This window comes from Acipenser ruthenus, chromosome 8 (genome assembly GCF_902713425.1).
Source record: "Acipenser ruthenus chromosome 8, fAciRut3.2 maternal haplotype, whole genome shotgun sequence".
NCBI lineage: Eukaryota > Metazoa > Chordata > Actinopteri > Acipenseriformes > Acipenseridae > Acipenser > Acipenser ruthenus.
The window spans coordinates 27762046-27781312 of NC_081196.1; the positions used below are offsets into that span (position 1 = coordinate 27762046).

At 40.9% G+C, this 19267-nt stretch overlaps 1 protein-coding gene across 10 annotated transcripts in view; it reads left to right on the plus strand.

Annotated features, from left to right (window-relative positions):
• The first annotated feature begins 3440 nt into the window (after positions 1-3440).
• The window catches only part of LOC117407178 (paraspeckle component 1-like), a 153682-nt gene continuing 137855 nt past the window's right edge, over positions 3441-19267 (plus strand). For 4 of the 10 annotated variants that reach the window (XR_009329350.1, XR_004545032.3, XR_009329351.1 and 1 more), the window contains exons 1-3: positions 3445-3959; positions 15847-16148; positions 16684-16779. Coding sequence is in view for 5 of the 10 variants with exons in the window: in XM_059028777.1 (XP_058884760.1) it covers positions 3612-3959; positions 15847-16148; positions 16684-16779 (746 nt within the window). In the remaining 5 variants the exon portion in view is untranslated. Of the gene's footprint in view, positions 3960-15846; positions 16149-16683; positions 16780-19267 lie in introns of all 10 variants that reach the window. The other 6 variants (XR_009329349.1, XM_059028776.1, XM_059028778.1 and 3 more) reach the window with 5 other exon arrangements.

The following is a 19267-nucleotide window of genomic DNA, read 5'->3' on the forward strand; positions in this document are numbered from 1 at the left end:
ATTCACCCCCTTGAGTCAATATTTGGTAGAGGTACCTTTGGCAGCAGTTACAGCCATGAGTCTATTTGGATAAGTTTCTACCAGCTTTGCACATCTGGACACTGCAATTTTTGCCCATTCTTCTTTGCAAAATTGCTCAAGCTCTGTCAAGTTGGATGGGGACCTTTGGTGAACAGCAATTTTCAACTCTTTTCACATATTCTCAATTGGATTGAGGTCTGGGCTTTGACTGGGCCACTCCAGGACATTGACCTATTTGTTTTTAAGCCACTCCAGTGTGGCTTTGGCTGTATGTTTGGGGTCATTGTCCTGCTGGAAGATGAATCTTCTCCCAAGTCCCAGGTCTCTTGCAGACTTCAGCAGGTTTTCCTCCAGGATTTCTCTGTACTTTGCTGAATCCATTTTGCCCTCTATCTTCACGAGCTTTCCAGGCCCTGACACAGAGAAGCATCCCCATAGCATGATGCTGCCACCACCATGCTTCACGGTAGGGATGGTGTTCTCAGGATGATGTGCGGTGTTAGGCTTGCGCCAAACATAGCGCTTAGCATTGAGGACAAAAAGCTCTATTTTGGTCTCATCAGACCATAGAATCTTCTTCCACTTGGTCTCAGAGTCTCCCACATGCCTTCTGGCAAACTCTAGCCAAGATCTGATGTGAGTTTTTTTCAACAATGGCTTTCTTTTTGCCACTCTCCCATAAAGGCCAGTTTTGTGAAGCACCCAGGCTATTGTTGCCGTATGCACAGTGTCTCCCAGCTCAGCTGTGGAACACTGTAACTCCTTTAGAGTTGCCATAGGCCTCTTGGTGGCCTCCCTGACTAGTGCCCTTCTCGCCTGGATACTCAGTTTTTGAGGACGGCCTGTTCTAGACAGATTCACAGTTGTGCCATATTCTCTCCATTTCTTAATAATGGACTTTACTGTGCTCCGGAGGGATATTCAATGCCTTGGAAATGTTCTTATATGCTACCCCTGATTGGTGCTTTTGAAGAACCTTATTCCGGATTTGCTTTGAATGTTCCTTCGTCTTCATGATGTCGTTTTTGTTAAGAAATGTACTAACCAACTGTGGGACCTCCCAGAGACAGGTGTATTTAACCTGAAATCATGTGAAACACCTTAATTGCACACAGGTGGACTCCATTCAACTAATTATGTGACTTCTAAAGACAATTGGTTGCACCAGAGCTTATTTAGGTGTGTCATAGCAAAGGGGGTGAATACTTATTTTCTGTTTTATATTTGTAATTAATTTAGAAATGTATTCAAATGAAGAAAAGAAAATTATATATATATATATATATATATATATATATATATATATATATATATATATATATAGGCAACACGTTCTAGTTTTATTACTGCTACCGGTTTGAAAAAATACGACTGCTCTCTGAGAACAAAAAGCTCACTGCAGGAGACGTGAGCGAATGTGGAGAATCTAGACTCCAAGTCCACTACATCTCATTTAAAGAACACCAATCTATTTACAGGCTTTTCTCTCCCAAGCCAAAACCATCTACTTATCTAACCTGATCACCTGAAACAAAGGGAATCCAGCTTTTCTGTTTAAGACAATTAATAATATACTACACCCTACAGGTAATTCTATTTATGTCGTGCTTGCCTCAGGACACTGACATCCTTGATGACTCCTAAAGGTTACTAACGATCTTCTGCTGCAGACAGACTCTGGTCATTTGTCTCTTCATATACTGCTTGACCTCACTGCTACTTTTGATACTGTACACCATGGGAGAGTGATTGACCTCCTCGAATCTGATGTTGGTATCTCCGGCTCAGCGCTTGACTGGTTTAAGTCCTACCTTTCCTTGAGGTGTCAGCTTGTTTCAGTGGGAGGTTATTCCTCAGGTTCTCTGCCAGTAACCTCTGGGGTCCCTCAGGTTTTGGTCTTGACTCCCCTTCTTTTCAGTATGTACCTGCTCCCTCTTGGGCAGCAAGCAATATCAGAAAACATAACATGGGTTTTCATTTCGATGCCGATGACACTCAGATTTAATATCTCTTAATCCTTCTGACAAACACACATCTTCTGCTCTCTTCCTGTGTCTCAACCACTTTCTCCAGCTAAATTCAGGCAGAACTGAAGTTATGCTGACTGAATCCAGACACCAGCTGAGAAATCCTCTTCTCTTTCATTGTTCTTTGATGACAATCAACTTGAACTTAAATATGCAGCAAGGAATCTTGGAATTATCTTTGATTCTGAGCTCTCTTTTGACTCTCACATCCATGTGATTACTAAAACCTATTTTCAGTTTAGGAATATTTCTAGAATTCAACCCATGCTGTCTTAAAAGGATGCCGAATTTCTGATTCACGCTTTTGTCTCTTCCAGGATTGATCATTGTATTCTGCACATGAGCCCTGTCTTGGCTTCCTTATATGGGCTGCCTGTTAAGAAGACTTTTTTTTTTAGCCCTACTTCTGACCTATAAGGCTTGTAGGGAACCTGGCCTTAATTACATCCGTGAGCTGGTGAAGCCATAGACCTGCACTCCGGGTCGTTCTCGTCGTTCCTCTAACTCGTCTACTCTCTGTTCCTTCTTTAAGCTTGATTTCTATGGGTGGAATTGCTTTTTACAATCATGCTCCTAGACTGTGGAATTCGCTCCCTGAGACTAGGTTAAAATCATATATTTTTTATTTGGCCCGTTGTGATAACTCTGTAATGAAAGGCTCTATAAAAAGACCAATTGCATTGTATTGTATTGTACCTTCAATAAAGAAGTATACTGAAGCATTCCAACTGGCACCTGTGTTCAGTCAGATGACAGGGGGAACACATGCATACATGCCAACAGTCCCTATATGGTCGGGACAGTCCCTATTTCCTAGCAAATGTCCCGCATCCAGATGCATAGCAAGAAAGTCCCGATATTTACACATAGAAAAAATATATAATTTATTATGCACAGTAGAGTTAGTGAAAACCACACACTGTTTTCACACTCTTCATGCGGCTGACAAATCTGCTGATCACTAACTTATACAAAGTTATACAACTTGCTTTACATCACATACCTGCTCTCACTGCAGTCTTATCCCTGGAACCCCTTATTCCTGGAGACGCTAAAGTATGATCGTGCTTTGTGAAGATGGGTATTCATTGTTTGCTTGAAATCTGAAGAATAAAAACACAATTCCCATTTTTCACAGAAGCAGCCAATATATGAAATTTGTTTATGTAAGGGGAAAACGGTCAGTGGATGAAAATAAGCAACACGGAGATGTCAATTTGATATACAGAATACCATGTGAGGGACAACCTGGCAGTGTTTGCTGCATATCATAATTTTCTTCTTTTTTCTTAAATAAAAAATAATCTGGATTTTATTATATTTTGGCTCCCCTCAATTTCTACTATATTAATGTATTCTTATTGACCAAAAACATTTCACGGAGCTGTGTGTAAATGTGTGATGACGTCACTAGCTGCCGCAGTGAGAATTTTTCTTACGCCATCTTGAAAAATCTTTCCAGAAGAACAGAGTCTAATCTCAGTGGCACGTGTCCATCATTCTATTATATTACTGTTTACCAAGACGGATTTTAAAAACGAATAATATTCCAAACTTGAAAAAATGGCTAACCGAAATCTAAAGCAGGTTAAAATCCAGAACAGCTCATCGCCTCCAGTAAATAAAAATCAGAAACGCGAGTCCGATTCGCCAGATAAGCAGGAGCCGAAGATGTCGGCGGCGTCTGGAGGAGAACCAGGCGCCGGCGAACCCCTCGAGTTAGGACTAACTCTGGACCTAAAAAACTTCAAGAGGCCCGGCGAGAAGACATTCACCCAGCGCTGCCGGCTCTATGTCGGTAACCTACCAACTGACCTAACTGAGGACGATTTCAAGAAGCTGTTTGCAAAATATGGTGAAGCAAACGAGGTGTTTATCAATCGTGACCGTGGCTTTGGCTTCATTCGGCTGGTGAGGACATTTTTTTAAAATTATCCAGATATAGTATATTTACATTTCCAATTTGGTTATGTACACTAGGAATTGGTTTAATTTATTATTTGTTAAAAAAATAAAATAAATAAAAAAACATAACCCCTCCCCCCTCCCCTATTTATTTTGAAGATCATCATACTAGTATGGTGGTACTCAGAAAAGCATTGTTAAATAATTTGTTCCCTTGCTTTAGCTTGGGGAGGTGCAAATTAACAATTTTATGCTTTTTAGTACTGTAGTTTAAACACATTTAGCTCATTCTACCTTTTTGTAATTTTTTTTGACACTGTCTTTTTCTTTGTTGACGCAGTGCCTATCAAATTTATTGCATACACACTTCAAGTACAGTACTTTCAGCGGTGTATATGCATTTACCATATTTTCCAACAACTTTCCCTATTTCCCAGTAGGGTTTTATGCCTCAAGTTACTCTGTGTGTGTAACGATTATTTTACCAAGAGGTTGCTGGTACAATGTAGCAAAATGAGATAGATAAAATAACATTTAGCAGTTTGCTTTTGTGACAGAGGTTGTAATCACTTATTCTCACAAATCTAGTTTTAATTGTAATGTTTCTTATTTAACCAGTTACTGTAATACAATATTAAACATACACACCATACAAGGAAAATGCATGTGATAAGTAGTTTTGTACGAAATATAATCTATAAAAGTAAAGACTTTTTGAAGCCAGCATATCACAATTGAACAGCATTATGTCTTGAAGTTCCTCCCCCCCTCTCCCTCTCTTATATATATATATATATATATATATATATATATATATATATATATATATATATATATATATATATATATATAGACCGCATAAAACTGTTACAACCCCAGAAAATTTGGCACTTACTACTGCTGAACACTCTGTTTTATCCAAAGGTCTCTCATTTAATCTCTAATCTTTAATCTCTAATCTTAAAGTCTCTAATCTTATTGTTGAAAGCCCTCGCTGTAGCCGTTTTTATTTACTTCCTAAAATTCATAAGCCTACCAACCCAGGCTGTCCTATTGTATCAGCATGTTCCTGCCCCACTAAAATAATTTCCAAGTTCATTGATGATGTCTTCAGACCCATTGTGGAATCTCTACCTTCATACGTTAAAGACTCTAACCATTTTTTGCAAATAGATAATTTTTCTTTAAATGGTAACAGTGAAAATATAACTTTCTTCTCAATGGATGTCAAAAGCCTCTACACAGTTATCCCCAACAGTGACGGTTTACAAGCACTAAAATACTTCCTTGATAAACGGACAGTAAAAAAACCTGCTACCGATATTCTTTTGCAACTAGCCCAACTCGTCCTTTCTTCGAATTGTTTCTCCTTTAATGGAGACTTTTATAAACAAGTTAGAGGTATCAGTATGGGAACAAAAATGGGGCCCTCTTATGCCTGTCTTTTTATGGGATGGATCGAAAATAAATTTTTTCAACAATACAAGGGACATATACCAATGTTATATCTTGGATACAGTGACGACATATTTGGCATCTCAGATAAGACTAATGAAGATTTAATAGATTTCATACATTTTATTGACCAGTTTTCTTTCTTTTTATAATATATATATATATATATATATATATATATATATATATATATATATATATATATATAAAAAAATCAATTTTCCTAATCAAACAAGGATACAAGCAAAAGTAGTACAATATGTACCATAATTTTTACAACATTTTCAACAACCAGCAAACTATTGTCTTGGAACGATTTGTATATATACTTTACATTAAAATTAAACAAACTATAGGGGCAATTATTGCAATACAGTGGCAAAAATGACCATGATCATTCATAAAACAGAATTTATTAATACAAAAATATATAATGCCTCAAAAATCAATACATAAATAACTTATGAAATTAATGCAGTCTACTTTGCAGAAGAGAGTTTGTCTAGGTTCTATATGGTAAGAATTTGTTTTCCAGCTAATTTGAAATGAAAAAGAAATTGAATATTCATTAAAAAAAGTGAGCCCTAGCACTGGAAATACTATACTTTACCTGGAAAATGGTTTATGCTAAACAATAAACACACTTGAAAGTCTCCCTTAAAACAAGAGTGAACTTCAAGTCAGTCTTTTATTTTACTTGAAAGTAGTATTACAACAAGGGCAAAAGCACTGTCTTTGCAGGATTGATGCTTGTGTTTATTAAGAATTAAAACAAGAGCGATGACAAGGTAACGATGTTACCTCACAGACTGTTCTGCAGTAGAAACAAAGTATAAGTTGGTCCAAAAGGTTTTAAAAAAAGAAACCTTGAATAAACTATTTTTAACTTTTGTTGGCTGCCAACCAACTGTTTCTGAAAAGGAATTTGTGAAAGCAAAGGTCCAGTGGTTTAAAAGCCACAATTTGGCATGTTTGAGGAAACATAAAAACATGCACCCCAGTGTGTTTAAAATTAGCATTTTTATGTGATTAAACATTAATCAATTACCTTTATTTTCATACCAAATGTTTTTGTACCAAGGGTTGCAGAAAATAGAAGTGTTTTCCCATACCGCAATCACAACTTCAACTTACTGGCAGAATAGGTTGTTAAAATGTAAAAAATTACTGATTTAGACCGACATATTTATTTTTCTAGTCCATAGTCGTTTTTTTCTAGTCGTTTTCGTGAAACTGCATCTGTGTGGAACACATTCGTTTCTAGCACTGTATTTGACAACTGCCTTCTTTACAATATCCTGCTTCAGGGGTGTGCAATTAAAAAAGAAAGAAATATTGTCCAAGGGACAAAAATGCTAGAAAAATGTACTTGTCCTTCTTAAATACTTACCCCCTCCCCGTTACACAGATCACACACAAAAAAATTGAATAGAATTTGTAGGATTTTAGTTTTATTTAACAGTGAACACAATCAATCCACTAGTGATCCACTCTTTCGCTGCCTTCCTGCTTTGGAACACTGTGCTGCCAGCCTGCCCAACCAAGATGGCTGCCAACATTCTAAAAGTTTCTGACCTGCAAAAAAAGCTCCTCTTCCTTTCTTGTCTTCTCAGAATATTGCACATTGTCACTAAACTTGCACCTAAACACAGACAGTTACTGCTCCTCTCTGCTGCTTCAGATAAGTTCTTCATTGTGCAACGCAACTCTTGGCCAATGAATCCGACGTCTCTGAGAAACTGGGTTGTAGAGTGTGCCACAAATCCTCGACAACCCACCTCCACTAGGTAAACCCGGGCTCTCCATCCTCGCTGTTCCGCTTTAACGGCTCGTTGAGCATACCGCAGTTTCTTCCTCTCATACGCCTCATCTACAGCATCCTCCCATGGCACTGTTAACTCTACCAGGTGAACGAGGTGTGCTGATCCAGACCACAAGACAATATCTGGTCGAAGGTTAGTGGTGGCAATCTCAGGTGGAAAAATAAGCCGTTGACCAAAATCTGCCAGCATTTTCCAGTCTCTAGCAGCTTCCAGTTGTCCTAGACGAGGCGTGGTTTTAATACCTTTTCTTTTGGTTGCTCCCCTGGACTGAGGAATGTTATCCTTTGTGTGTAATGTTTTGAGGGAACTGGTGGCAACTTATTGGTCATGTTATGTTTGTCTTCCAATGCTAAGGCCAAACAACGCAGCACCTGGTCATGGCGCCAAGTAAACCGTCCTTGGCTAAGAGCCACCTTACATCCTGTCAAAATGTGCCTTAATGTTGCTGTTGATGAACACAAAGGACATGATGGATCCTCTCCTACCCATAGGTTTAGGTTCTGTAGTGATGGGAGAACATCATATGTTGACCTCATGAGGAAACTGATCCTGCGCTGTTCCATTATCCGTAGGTCTCGCCAGCCGATCTTGCGTTATTCCACACTCTCCCATCTCATCCATTCTCCCTGCTTGGCCTGGGAAACTGCCTTTATGCACCTCATCCTCTCCTCCTGCTTTTGCACCTCGTTGACTACCAGCTTCCTCCGTTGAGCTGGGGTTGCCTTGTGCCATGTAGGAGGAGCTGAACTGAGACCAAGACTTCCTCTTCCATGCTGAACTTGCCCCATGATATCACCGATTTGAAGGGCAGCCTTTGCATTTTCCACAGCTTCCTTTGTCCCCCACTTCCTTCCAGTTTTCAACACAGGTGCTGCCTCCCTTACGCATTTGTCGTGTGACTACTAATGCCATTTCCAGTCGGACCATGGCACACTTAAACACCTCTGTTAGAGCAGAGACTGGTAGCTGCAGTATTCCTTTACCATAAAGTCCCACTGTGCTGAGGCAACGTGGAACTCCCAACCATCTCCTGACGTATGAACTGATTAAAGCTTCAAGCTTCTCTACTGTTGTCAAGGAAAACTCGTACACAGTCAGTGGCCACAGCAGCCTTGGCAGTAGACCAAACTGAAAGCACCAGAGTTTCAGTTTGCCTGGTAAAGCGCTGCTGTCTATGCTTGTCAACCCTTCTACTGCTTGTTGTCTCACTTCTCCCACACAAGCTGTGTCCTTTAGGTCCCCATCATACCATCTCCCAAGACTTTCCACTGGCTTCTCACACTGTTGGTATTGCCTCACCATTAACGTAGAACCTTTTATCCACTATGTTGAGATAAGAAATAAAATAAGAAAGGAAAGAAGTCATGGGCTTCTCCTTTGAATCCAGATAAGTATAATTTATTGAAGATAAAAGTTCTGAGTTGCAAAGTTACAACCAGACATCTTAAAGGTTACATAGTGACACCTGTTTGCAGGTATCCTCTTTCCAAGCATGGATCCGAGCAATACCAAGAACATTTCAGTATTCTCAGTTTACATGCAGTCTCTCAGTGACAGCATGATTGTTCCTTAAACCAATCAGAAAAAGACACAACTCTCTTTATCACTTGATTAATTGTCCATTTCTCCTAACCCTAGCTTCAAAGTATCTGGTTCAAAACAGTTTCTCTTTGAAGTAGCTAGTTTTTATAACCCTCATAAAATCAACTGTAATTTCTTAAGAAAACCTGTTTTATATCTAGTTTGTAAAGATGTTTATCAATATGTTGGTAAATAATGATCCACCCTAAATGGCAAATACCTTGCATGTTAGAACTGGAAATCAAAGGAGAGGCTAAAACCTATTTTAAAATGTCTTGGAGGTAAGCCTTATCCAAGCAAGGACAAAGTGACCAGAAAGATCATTTTCAACATACTGTCTAACTAGGAATTTAACCAGAATCTGACAATGTTAAACCCATTCTGTGAGTTGTATTCTAATGACCAAAAATGTATATCTAAATAAAATGTTCCAACACACTACTTTACCGTTAAATATAGAGACTCTTCTTGTGCCCATTCAATATTATTGGTTAATTTTCCCAATAACCGATTGTTATTATTATTATTATTATTATTATTATTATTATTATTATTTTTATTTATTTCTTTGCAGACGCCCTTATCCAGGGCAACTTACAATCGTAAGCAAATACATTTCAAGTGTTACAGTACAAGTAATAATACAATAAGAGCAAGATAAATACAATGACTTTGGTTCAAGCAAGTACAAGTGTGACAAAATACAATTCAATAATACAGCAGATAACAGTGACAGTGATAGTTACATCAGGATATGATTAAATACAAAGTACTACAGATTAAACACTTGGCAGATTACAGTACTCTGAAGTACAGGATTAAATGCAGTAAAATAGGGGGCAGATAAGAGCAAATAAAGCGCATTTAACCCTTTGCAGTCCATTTATTAAGTGCGCGTCAGGCACGTCAGGTCTAATTAATTTTCACACGCGCAGTTAATTTTAGACACGCTGTTTAAAAGTATTTTTTTCCACAGTCAAACGGGTTTAAATGGCCCTGCATATCAACAAAGCACTCACTAGGCTTCTGTAGCCCCACCACACCCTTTCTTTCGCTATCGCTTTCATCTATGTAAGAAATAAATAATAATAAAAATAATAGTCATACATACCGATCAGTCATCTCCGGATCACTCGTTCTATCACCAAACTCCTCAATATTGTGATCAAAGTCATTATTTTATTACTATAACATCTGAAAAAAGCTCTGCAAATGTCCGTGATAGTCTCTGTGCGCTGACGCACTCAGCCAGCTTGTTTACTATGCCGCCCTGTTATCTGATAACAGGGCCATATGTATGACTATTCATGAGATACGCCTTTTTTTTTTTCCGACTTGTCTCTGCTCCTGTCGCTCCCACTCGGCAATTGAATGGTTTTTTCAGCTTTTTCCGGAGAAAAAACGACTAGAAACCCGTTTTTTGCGTTGGTATAATGATGTCGGACCCAGTCCGACAATGGACCGCAAAGGGTTAAGGAAGGGTGATAAGTGTCCCAGGGGAAAAGCAGGAGTTCTACAGGTGCTGTCTGAAGAGGTGAGTCTTAAGGAGGCGCCGGAATGTGGTCAGGGACTGGGCGGTCCTGACATCTGTAGGAAGGTCATTCCACCACTGCGGAGCGAGGGTAGAGAAGGAGCGGGCTCTGGAGGCAGGGGAGCGTAGAGGAGCTAGAGCCAGTCTTCTAGTGCAGGCGGAGCGGAGAGGTCGAGTGGGGGTGTAGGGAGAGATGAGGGTCTGGAGGTAGCTGGGTGCAGTCTGGTCAAGGCATCTGTAGGCTAGTACAAGAGTCTTGAACTGGATGCGAGCGGTGATCGGTAGCCAGTGGAGTAGTGGAGTTGCGTGGGAGAAGCGAGGCAGAGAGAACAGCAGGCGGGCAGCGGAGTTCTGGATGAGCAGGAGCGGACTGGTGGCGGACGCAGGGAGGCCAGCCAGGAGGGAGTTGCAGTAGTCTAGGCGGGAGAGTACCAAGGCCTGGACCAGGAGCTGGGTGGCATAGTTGGTGAAGAAGGGTCGGATTCTTCGGATGTTGCTCAGCAAAAATCGGCAAGTGCGTGCCAGAGTGGAGATGTGCTGGGAATAAGAGAGGCAGGGGTCCAGGGTGACTCCGAGGTTCTTAGCGGAGGAAGAGGGAGAGAGTGTGGTAGTTTCCAGAGGAACAGAGATAGAGAGATCAGAGGAGGGGGAGGAGGAGGGAAAGAAAAGGAGGTCAGATTTAGAGAGGTTGAGTTTGAGGTGATGCGAGTGCATCCAGGAGGAAATAGCAGACAGACAGGTAGAGATACGGGAGGAGATGGTGGAGTCAGAGGTGGGGAAGGAGAGGAAAATCTGAGCATCATCAGCATAGAAATGGTATGAGAAACCATAGGATGCGATGAGGGGGGCCCAGGGAGCGGGTGTAGAGAGAGAACTGGAGAGGACCCAAGACTGACCCTTGGGGGACTCCTGTTAAGAGAGGGTGAGGTGTGGAGGTTGCTCCACGCCAGGTTACCTGGTAAGTGCGGTTGGAGAGGTAGGAGGAGAACCAGGCCAGAGCAGTGCCAGAGATCCCCAGGTCAGCGAGAGATGATAGTAGAATAGAGTGATCAACAGTGTCAAAGGCAGCAGAGAGGTTGAGGAGAATTAGGACAGAGGAGAGAGAGGCAGCTCGGGCAGACTTAAGTGAGTTGGTGAGAGACAGGAGGGCGGTTTCAGTGGAGTGAGCAGAGCGGAAGCCAGATTGGAGAGGGTCGAGCAGAGAGCTGGCAGTGTACAGTCCGCTCGAGGGTTTTGGAGAGGAAGGGTAGGAGGGAGACAGGATGGTAGCTCTGGAGGGAGGTGGGGTCGAGGGTAGGTTTTTTGAGGTGGGGAGTGATAGAGGCTTTTTTGAAGGCAGAGGGAAAGAGACCAGAAAGTAGAGAGGTGTTGAGAAGGGAGGAGATGAAGGGAAGTAGAGCAGGAGCAGCAGCTTGAAAGAGGTGAGTGGGGAGGGGGTCCAGGGCACAGGTGGATTAGTGCAGGCTAGTGTTGTAGTCATGGTTGTCATGTCACCCATGTATGCTCGAATTGGTGGTAGTCGCATTCTAGAAGCCAAGCGCTCCCCTCCCACTACCCATTTTGATGTCCTAATAATTACTTCCATTGCCATGGTAAAAGCCAGTGGAGAAATGGTGCATCCTGCCATTATTCCAACTTCTAGGCATTGCCATCTAGTGCTGAATTCTGAAGATGAAAAACAAAATTGCAAATCTCCGAAGTAAGCTTTAACTAAATTTGTTATTGTCATCGGTACACTGAAAAAATCAAATGCTGCCCAAAGAAGTTCATGTGGCACTGAACCGTATGCATTAGCCAAATCCAGGAATGTGAGATGGCGTGCCTTCCTCTCCTTTTTAGCTGATTGTTGCCAGATCACACTGATGTGTTCTAAGAATCCCTGGAAACCTGGAATGCCTGCCTTTTTTACTGAAGTGTCAATGAAGCAGTTCTTTTAATAGGTAAGTTGACAATCCCTGAGCAATAATGCTGAAGAAAATCTTGCCATCCACATTTAACAGGGAATAGGGCAAAACGGACTGATGCTTGTAGAATCTTTTTCTTTTGGTATAAAGACCCCACCTGCTCGGCACCAAGCTCTTGGTACAGCCTGTTTTTCCCATTACACTTTCATCAATTTCCACAGGATTCGTACAACTCCAGAAGCACTCTTGTACACTGTACGGAACTCCATTAGGCCCTGGAGATGATGACGTCCTTGCTTTTTTCACAGCTTGCTCTACTCTCCACTTAGGTGCACAGTTACTCATTAGGCAATTATTTGTACAATGTATTTAATATTTAATATTGATGTTTTATTTCTTTAGTATGAACTACTTCAGTGTAGGAGTAAATATTTTTAATAAACAAAACGTTAATGTTTAGCGTTAGGAAATTATTACTCTTATTAATTAATTATTTGGCTGACGTTTCAGGTAAACTTTCTTTTCACTGTTTGTAGATTAAGTTTGTGTGGTAAAGTTCAAAGCAAGGGGCTGGGCATAGCGCTTTCTTCCTGAATTTTTGGGTCCCTGATCTGAACATCCTCTCTTTCTGTCAGAGCATTCACTAACGCTACCTGTCAGAGCTGCAGGCTTTTATGCTGGTGACCCGATTAGCAACAAACTTAATCACTTAATTAATTTGGGAGATGGCCACCTTCTGCACGAGTTTATTAATTATTCCTGGCAGAGGACCAATCTCGCCTCTGCCAGAACACATTTTAAACTAAACAAAACCGCACGGCTACGCCGTCATCTATAAATAAACAAAACAATAACAAAACATACGGCACTTCGTCGACATAAATATAAAACCCAATAACACAGCGGTACGCCGTCACAAATACAATAAATAAATCATAACAAACAAATACAAAATAACACAGGGGCGGAGGGGGAAACCCCGTTCTAAAACTAAACAAAATACAGTTACACAGCAGGGCTATCTACCACCCTGCTACAAGGCCTTTTCTCCAAAAACAACGGGCGATCTCCCAGCTTTATTTTATTATTTTTGAATTCCTGTGGCATGCCTTTTTGATTTACTTTGACAGTGCTACAAGTGCCAGTGTTTTTTTTTTTTTGTGCAGCGTCTCAGAGAGCAGGGGAAGGGGCTCCCGAGTCGCACATCCAGTAAAGGCGCTCCGCGTGGAGTGCAGGATGCGCCCTATAGCCTGGAGATCTTAGGTTCGAATCCAGGCTATGTCATTGTTGACCGAGACCGGGGATTCCTAGGGGGCGGCGCACAATTGGCAGAGCCGTTTCATGTCGTGAAAGCGGGAATGGGGGGCTAGAGTACCGCTAGTACGTATCGCCTCAGCATACCTGTTTGTTTCTGTCACCATCAACTCAATCAAATTGGGTGAACATACTAATAAAATAATCATATGGGTCAGCACTACTCCATACTCTTGTTGCCCAGATTTCTGACGGACTGAACTCCAATTATTTTTTCCCTGCTGTTTTCAGTAGGTTTGATCCACCCAGCGCTCTCTCTCTCTTCCTGCCTGTCATTTCGTGCCACTCCCCTTGAAGCGCCTCTTCTCCTGTCATTGTCAGCCTGGCTGTCTCCTCCCTCTCTGTCACTAACTCCTCAGAGTCTGATCTTTCCATTTCCTGCTACATCTCCCGCAGAACATCTCATTCTCCAGACATCTTCATTACTCAAGCGGGGCATGGTCGTATCATTTGCTGTTCCTGTGTCTTTTCGAATGGCTATTTATACAGATTATTTAGTTCATTTTGGCAATTTTAACTCAACTCAAATACGAAACACTGAGCACCTGGCATTTTTTATTAAATCACATGACTTGAGTTCAGTATTTTGTTATCCCAAGGAACAATACTTCTCAAACAATCAACAAACCTATCTGCTCACTATTTAAAATGTAAATAACATTATGTATGTAAACCTTAGGCTTTTGTGTTTTCATTGTGCATCAGTGTGTGTGTGTGTGTGTGTGTGTGTGTGTGTATAATCTATCATGGTTGAAGACTATATTTGCATCCTGAGCCATTCGACAAAAATGCATAATACCACAGTAGTGACGTCAGAAAGTGATAATTTCTCTAGAAGAAAATATACTTGAACATTGACCTATTCGACTCCTCGAGACCATCACTTTCAATTCAAACACAGAATGTCTTGTTTTCAATCACTCAAGAACTCCCACAGTACAGAAATGATCAACAGAATGAGAATACTTAAAAAATGTAAAGCAGGTACATTCGTATCTCAGAGGAATGAGAAATTAAAACAAGGTAAAGGCAATCATCCAAATAAAGCTGAAGCACTAACGGATAACGACATTAAACATCTGTACAGCACTGAAACACTGTTTTTAAAAAAACCCAACTGCTGAACTTCATCTTTAATAGTAGCATCACAAGGGTATCCATGTATTATAAAAAATAATAGCTGGACCTCTTCTCTGAGTTACAGGAAAACAATTCCATCTCGGGTTTCTGTGACAGTTTATAAATTACTTGACCTTCGGTCTCATAATTTATGACGTCACAGAAACCCTAGATGGAATTATTTTCCTGTAACTCACTGAAGCCCAGCTATTATGTATAAAATCAAAAAGTAATTCATGCACCAATAGTTTATCGTGACGAGGTGCTTACCACAAATAAACAATTAGAGCAGTTGTCTCTGATACAGCTGGTTGTAGTATCCATTTGTCCCCAGTACCAGAAACCGGTATGGCAACACACTCCTATAGATCATTTAAATTACGAACAGTTTAATAAAGGTGAATCTTTATTTATATCCATCTGTAGTTTAGCGTAAAACAAGCAATGCCTTTCAACACTTCAGCGTCTTCATCAGGTTACAGACCTAGTAAATGTTAACGACACTGTAAATCATTTACTTATATACTCTTAACCAATTGGCAGTTACTAATTCAATTACATAAAATCACAGCAAGTCATACCATATAATCAATAGTCAATCTAAAAATACTTAACCAATTGCGTAACATTTAGAGTTAAACTTTAAATCAATTCATATCACGAGACATAACACAGAAGAATTCTAATACTATTGTAGTCTCTATCCCAAAAGCGGCTCTGATTTAATAATTTGAATTGATACTGAAGGTGGGAATGATTTTGGTAACAATGTTAATAATGGCATTTGATGTTTACGGTAATGTGTTTTGAATGATTTTTTAAAGTAGACCTAGCAATATATTGTGCATTGTCATGATTACTTTTTGAGAGAATATATTATACTATTGATCTTGTAACTTCATTTCCTAATATATTAAAATTGTTGTGGTGTGTGTATTTGTATGTTTATATGTGTATATATTGTTGGTTAGCACTTTAAACATGCGTTAAAATAATGATATTTGTCTAGGATGGTCACAGTCCACATTGGTCATCAAAATTGGCATTATTGCCACCTTTAGACAGTTTACTACCATGCTCTTTACAAAAGATTTTTTTAAGCTATTCACAAAATGTTACCTACAAAAATGGATTGGAATAGAACATTTTATCATTTGTATTTACAGGAAACAAGGACTTTGGCTGAAATTGCAAAAGCAGCACTAGATGGAACTATAGTAAAAAACAGACCGCTCCGTATTCGATTTGCTACCCATGGTGCTGCTTTGACTGTACGGAATCTGTCACCAGTCGTTTCCAATGAGCTGCTTGAACAGGCCTTTTCTCAGTTTGGTCCTGTGGAGAGAGCAATTGTCGTGGTAGATGACCGTGGAAGGCCAACTGGGAAAGGGTTTGTAGAATTTGCATCTAAACCTGCAGCTCGAAAAGCCATGGATAGATGTGCAGAGGGAGCATACTTACTAACAACGTGAGTGATTCCCATTTCCATATTGTTCCCACATTCATGTTTATGCAAAATCATTGTAATTTTACTATCAAGTTTCATGACAATTGGATAAGAAGATTGGTTATTCAAAAATGTAAGTGTGACATACAGATGGATAGATGTACGGAAAGACAGCCCCCCCCTCCCCCCATAGCTCTATAATATGATATTTTCAAATTCCTAAACTAAATAATGTTAATACCAAGCTTCGTGACAAATGGATATAGTTTAACAGATATGTGGAAAAATGTGGCTTGTGACATATTTTTGACTGCCTCTACAGTATAACCCCTTCACAGGGTATTTCAACCAGAGTGGTGGAAAATATGGACAAGAAAAGTTTGAATATTATAAAACTGTTAGCCTTTATATAAAAATACTAGTGCTGTGGGGTGGACACTCCTCTAGAGGTGCTTTTTTAATCTTGTTTCTTTGCTAATTCTAATTATATGCTAGATTTATAGCCATAACAATGTTTCACATTACCTTTAAGTACAGCTGAATGTTATTGTTCCAGATCGCCCCGTCCTGCTATTGTTGAGCCAATGGAGCAGTTTGACGATGAAGATGGATTTCCAGAAAAATTAATGCAGAAAACACCACAATATCATAAGTAAGTAATTCCAGTGTGTTAATGATGGATTGTCTATTTTGTTAGTTACTGACAGTTTACTGTACATGCCTAAAAAACTGTTTAGATGATTCTGTTAATATCTTGCAGCCACAGACTACACCCTCAAACAATGTACTGTACTTTGGTGTTGCGGAACTCTCAGGTCAGGATGGAAGTCCACTTGACAAAACAATGTGGTGAAGCAGTCTGCTTTTTGAACACACTGTTCTTCAAACAGAAACCAAGCTCTTCTTTGAGTCTAAGCTTTTTACTCCACCAACAAAAGGACAATTATGGAAAACTATGAGTCCAATATCCAAACAGAAGTCAATATCAATACAATGTATAGAGCTTTTCTTACTCTTTTTTTTTTTTTTTTTTTTTTTTATAAACACATAGCTTTTCCTCCCTGCTGTCCGAACACCTGTGTACCACTTAGGTGAGCTTTATATAGTCCAGCCCCAACAATTAACTGGTTGCAGGTGTTTCTCATTGTTTGGAAACTTCATCTTTTTTAAACCATTGCATGTCTGCATACTCGCACATCTACGCTCCAGTTCAAAATAAATGAAGTAATTAATCTTGAATTTTGCTTATTGCAGAAAGAAACGTATATTGGAAGACGAAGAGTTTAGCATATCTTTGTTATTTTCAGATTAAAAAGGGTTGTTCGCTTGTTTTAAATTTAGTAGATCTGTTTTCCATGACACATTTGCGATCCATTTCTTAAATATGCAAGTTAATGTTGTATACACAGAGGTGTAGTGGCAAAAAAGAAACTGAGTTGTCTTCTTCGAATTAATTGATTAATTGCAACTTGCCATCCTCAATGAATATTTTTATCATCGATTCATTCCCCCCCCAGAAGCAAACATTGATGTGAGCCCCTCCCCCAATACACACACTGACAGTTAAGCAATAGAGTAAATGTGGAGAAGCTGATTACTGAAGTGTCTAGATATTACAGTGGTTGTTTGGTCTAGTCAGTGGCTTGTTGAGTGCTACTAGTGATTCAGTCTCCTGAGTTCAGGTGTAGATCATCACTTGGTTCTGCCTCAGGCTTGCACTGACCGTTCCAGTAGCCTCTCGGATATTGCCACTAGTGGTTTGATCTCCCGATTTTCAGAAGTGATCACCACTTGGTTCGGTCCTGTGCTTGCACTGTGATGTTCCACCTTGGCACTGAGTTCGCCTCACCACCGAACGTGTAAAAAAAAAAAAAAAAAAAATCACCACCGAACATCGACGCCAAGCTCAATTGGCACCGAGTGGGATATATCGGTGCTGAGCACTCCACAGCCGTGGTGTTCTATCCGTACACTATTTGCAAGGCTAAGCTGCCTAGCGCAGATAGTTATGACAAGTGTAATACTTGTCTATGCGTCAACAGAAGATCCTGACTGAGCTGATGCAAGGGCGGTTGGCTTTGCCATCCCAAGCACAGTCAGTCCCTCCGTTCCAAGTTCCCCCTGTCCCACCACCAGAGGTGCTGGACATCTTAGAGGATGCTCTCTCCGTTGATCCCCCCTGAAGGGGTGGGAGATCGAGTCTCGTATCTGGAAGAAGGGGAATCTGCAACTATCGCTGTCAGCTGAGCTCATAACCCTGATGTAGAGAGCAACGGCAGCCCTGCAAGTCCCATGGCCGGCAGCTCCAACTGAGAGACTATCTATGATGAGCAGCCTTCCGCTCCTCATGTGTCTCCCCCAGCTCATCCAGACTTCCTATTTTGAGCTGCTGTCCTCCTGGGACCACCCAGCAACATCCGCAGCCGTCCCACATGTAGCGGATGCGCTTTATAAGGTTTTTGATGCACACAAACTGACAACCTGTCCCTGCTGTCCAAGGACGCTGTGTGCCCAAACAAGCAATGCCGGGTCACAGATGATTCTAAAGAAGGCTTATGCTGCTAGTGCCTTTTCAGCACGAATGGGTAGCTACAACATGTCCTAGTGGCATACCAGGTGCACCTGGTTAGGTCCTTTACCGACCTTGGTAAGGTCCCTCCATCCAACATGGCAATCTGGGCACCAATGGCGCCCCTGATTCCGTGCTCCACAGGGTCAGGCCCATCCTTTGCCCTCCGCTGCTGCGGGAGCACCAGGCCCCTCTAACCAAGGGTTTAGAGGAGACCGGCGTAAACCCAGGCACGTTGCTCCAAAGCAACAGGCGAAGGCTGATCCACAGTCAAAGAACCAACCCTAGGGGTTTGCTGCCTCAGGCCCAGGGTCCTTTTTCAAGGGACCACCTGGTACACTGGGATACTTGCACCACAGACACCTGGGTGCTCTACACTGTCAAACAGGGCTATGCCCTTCAATTCCAACATGCCTCTCCTCCCTTCCGGGCTGTGATAAGGACATCTGTCACAGACCCACAAGCCGCTGCTGTGGTGGCTCAGGAGGTAGCGTCTCTATTACAGAAGCGGGTGAATCGCATTGTAGACCTCTCCGGCACCAACAGCGGATTCTACTTTCTGGTGCCAAAG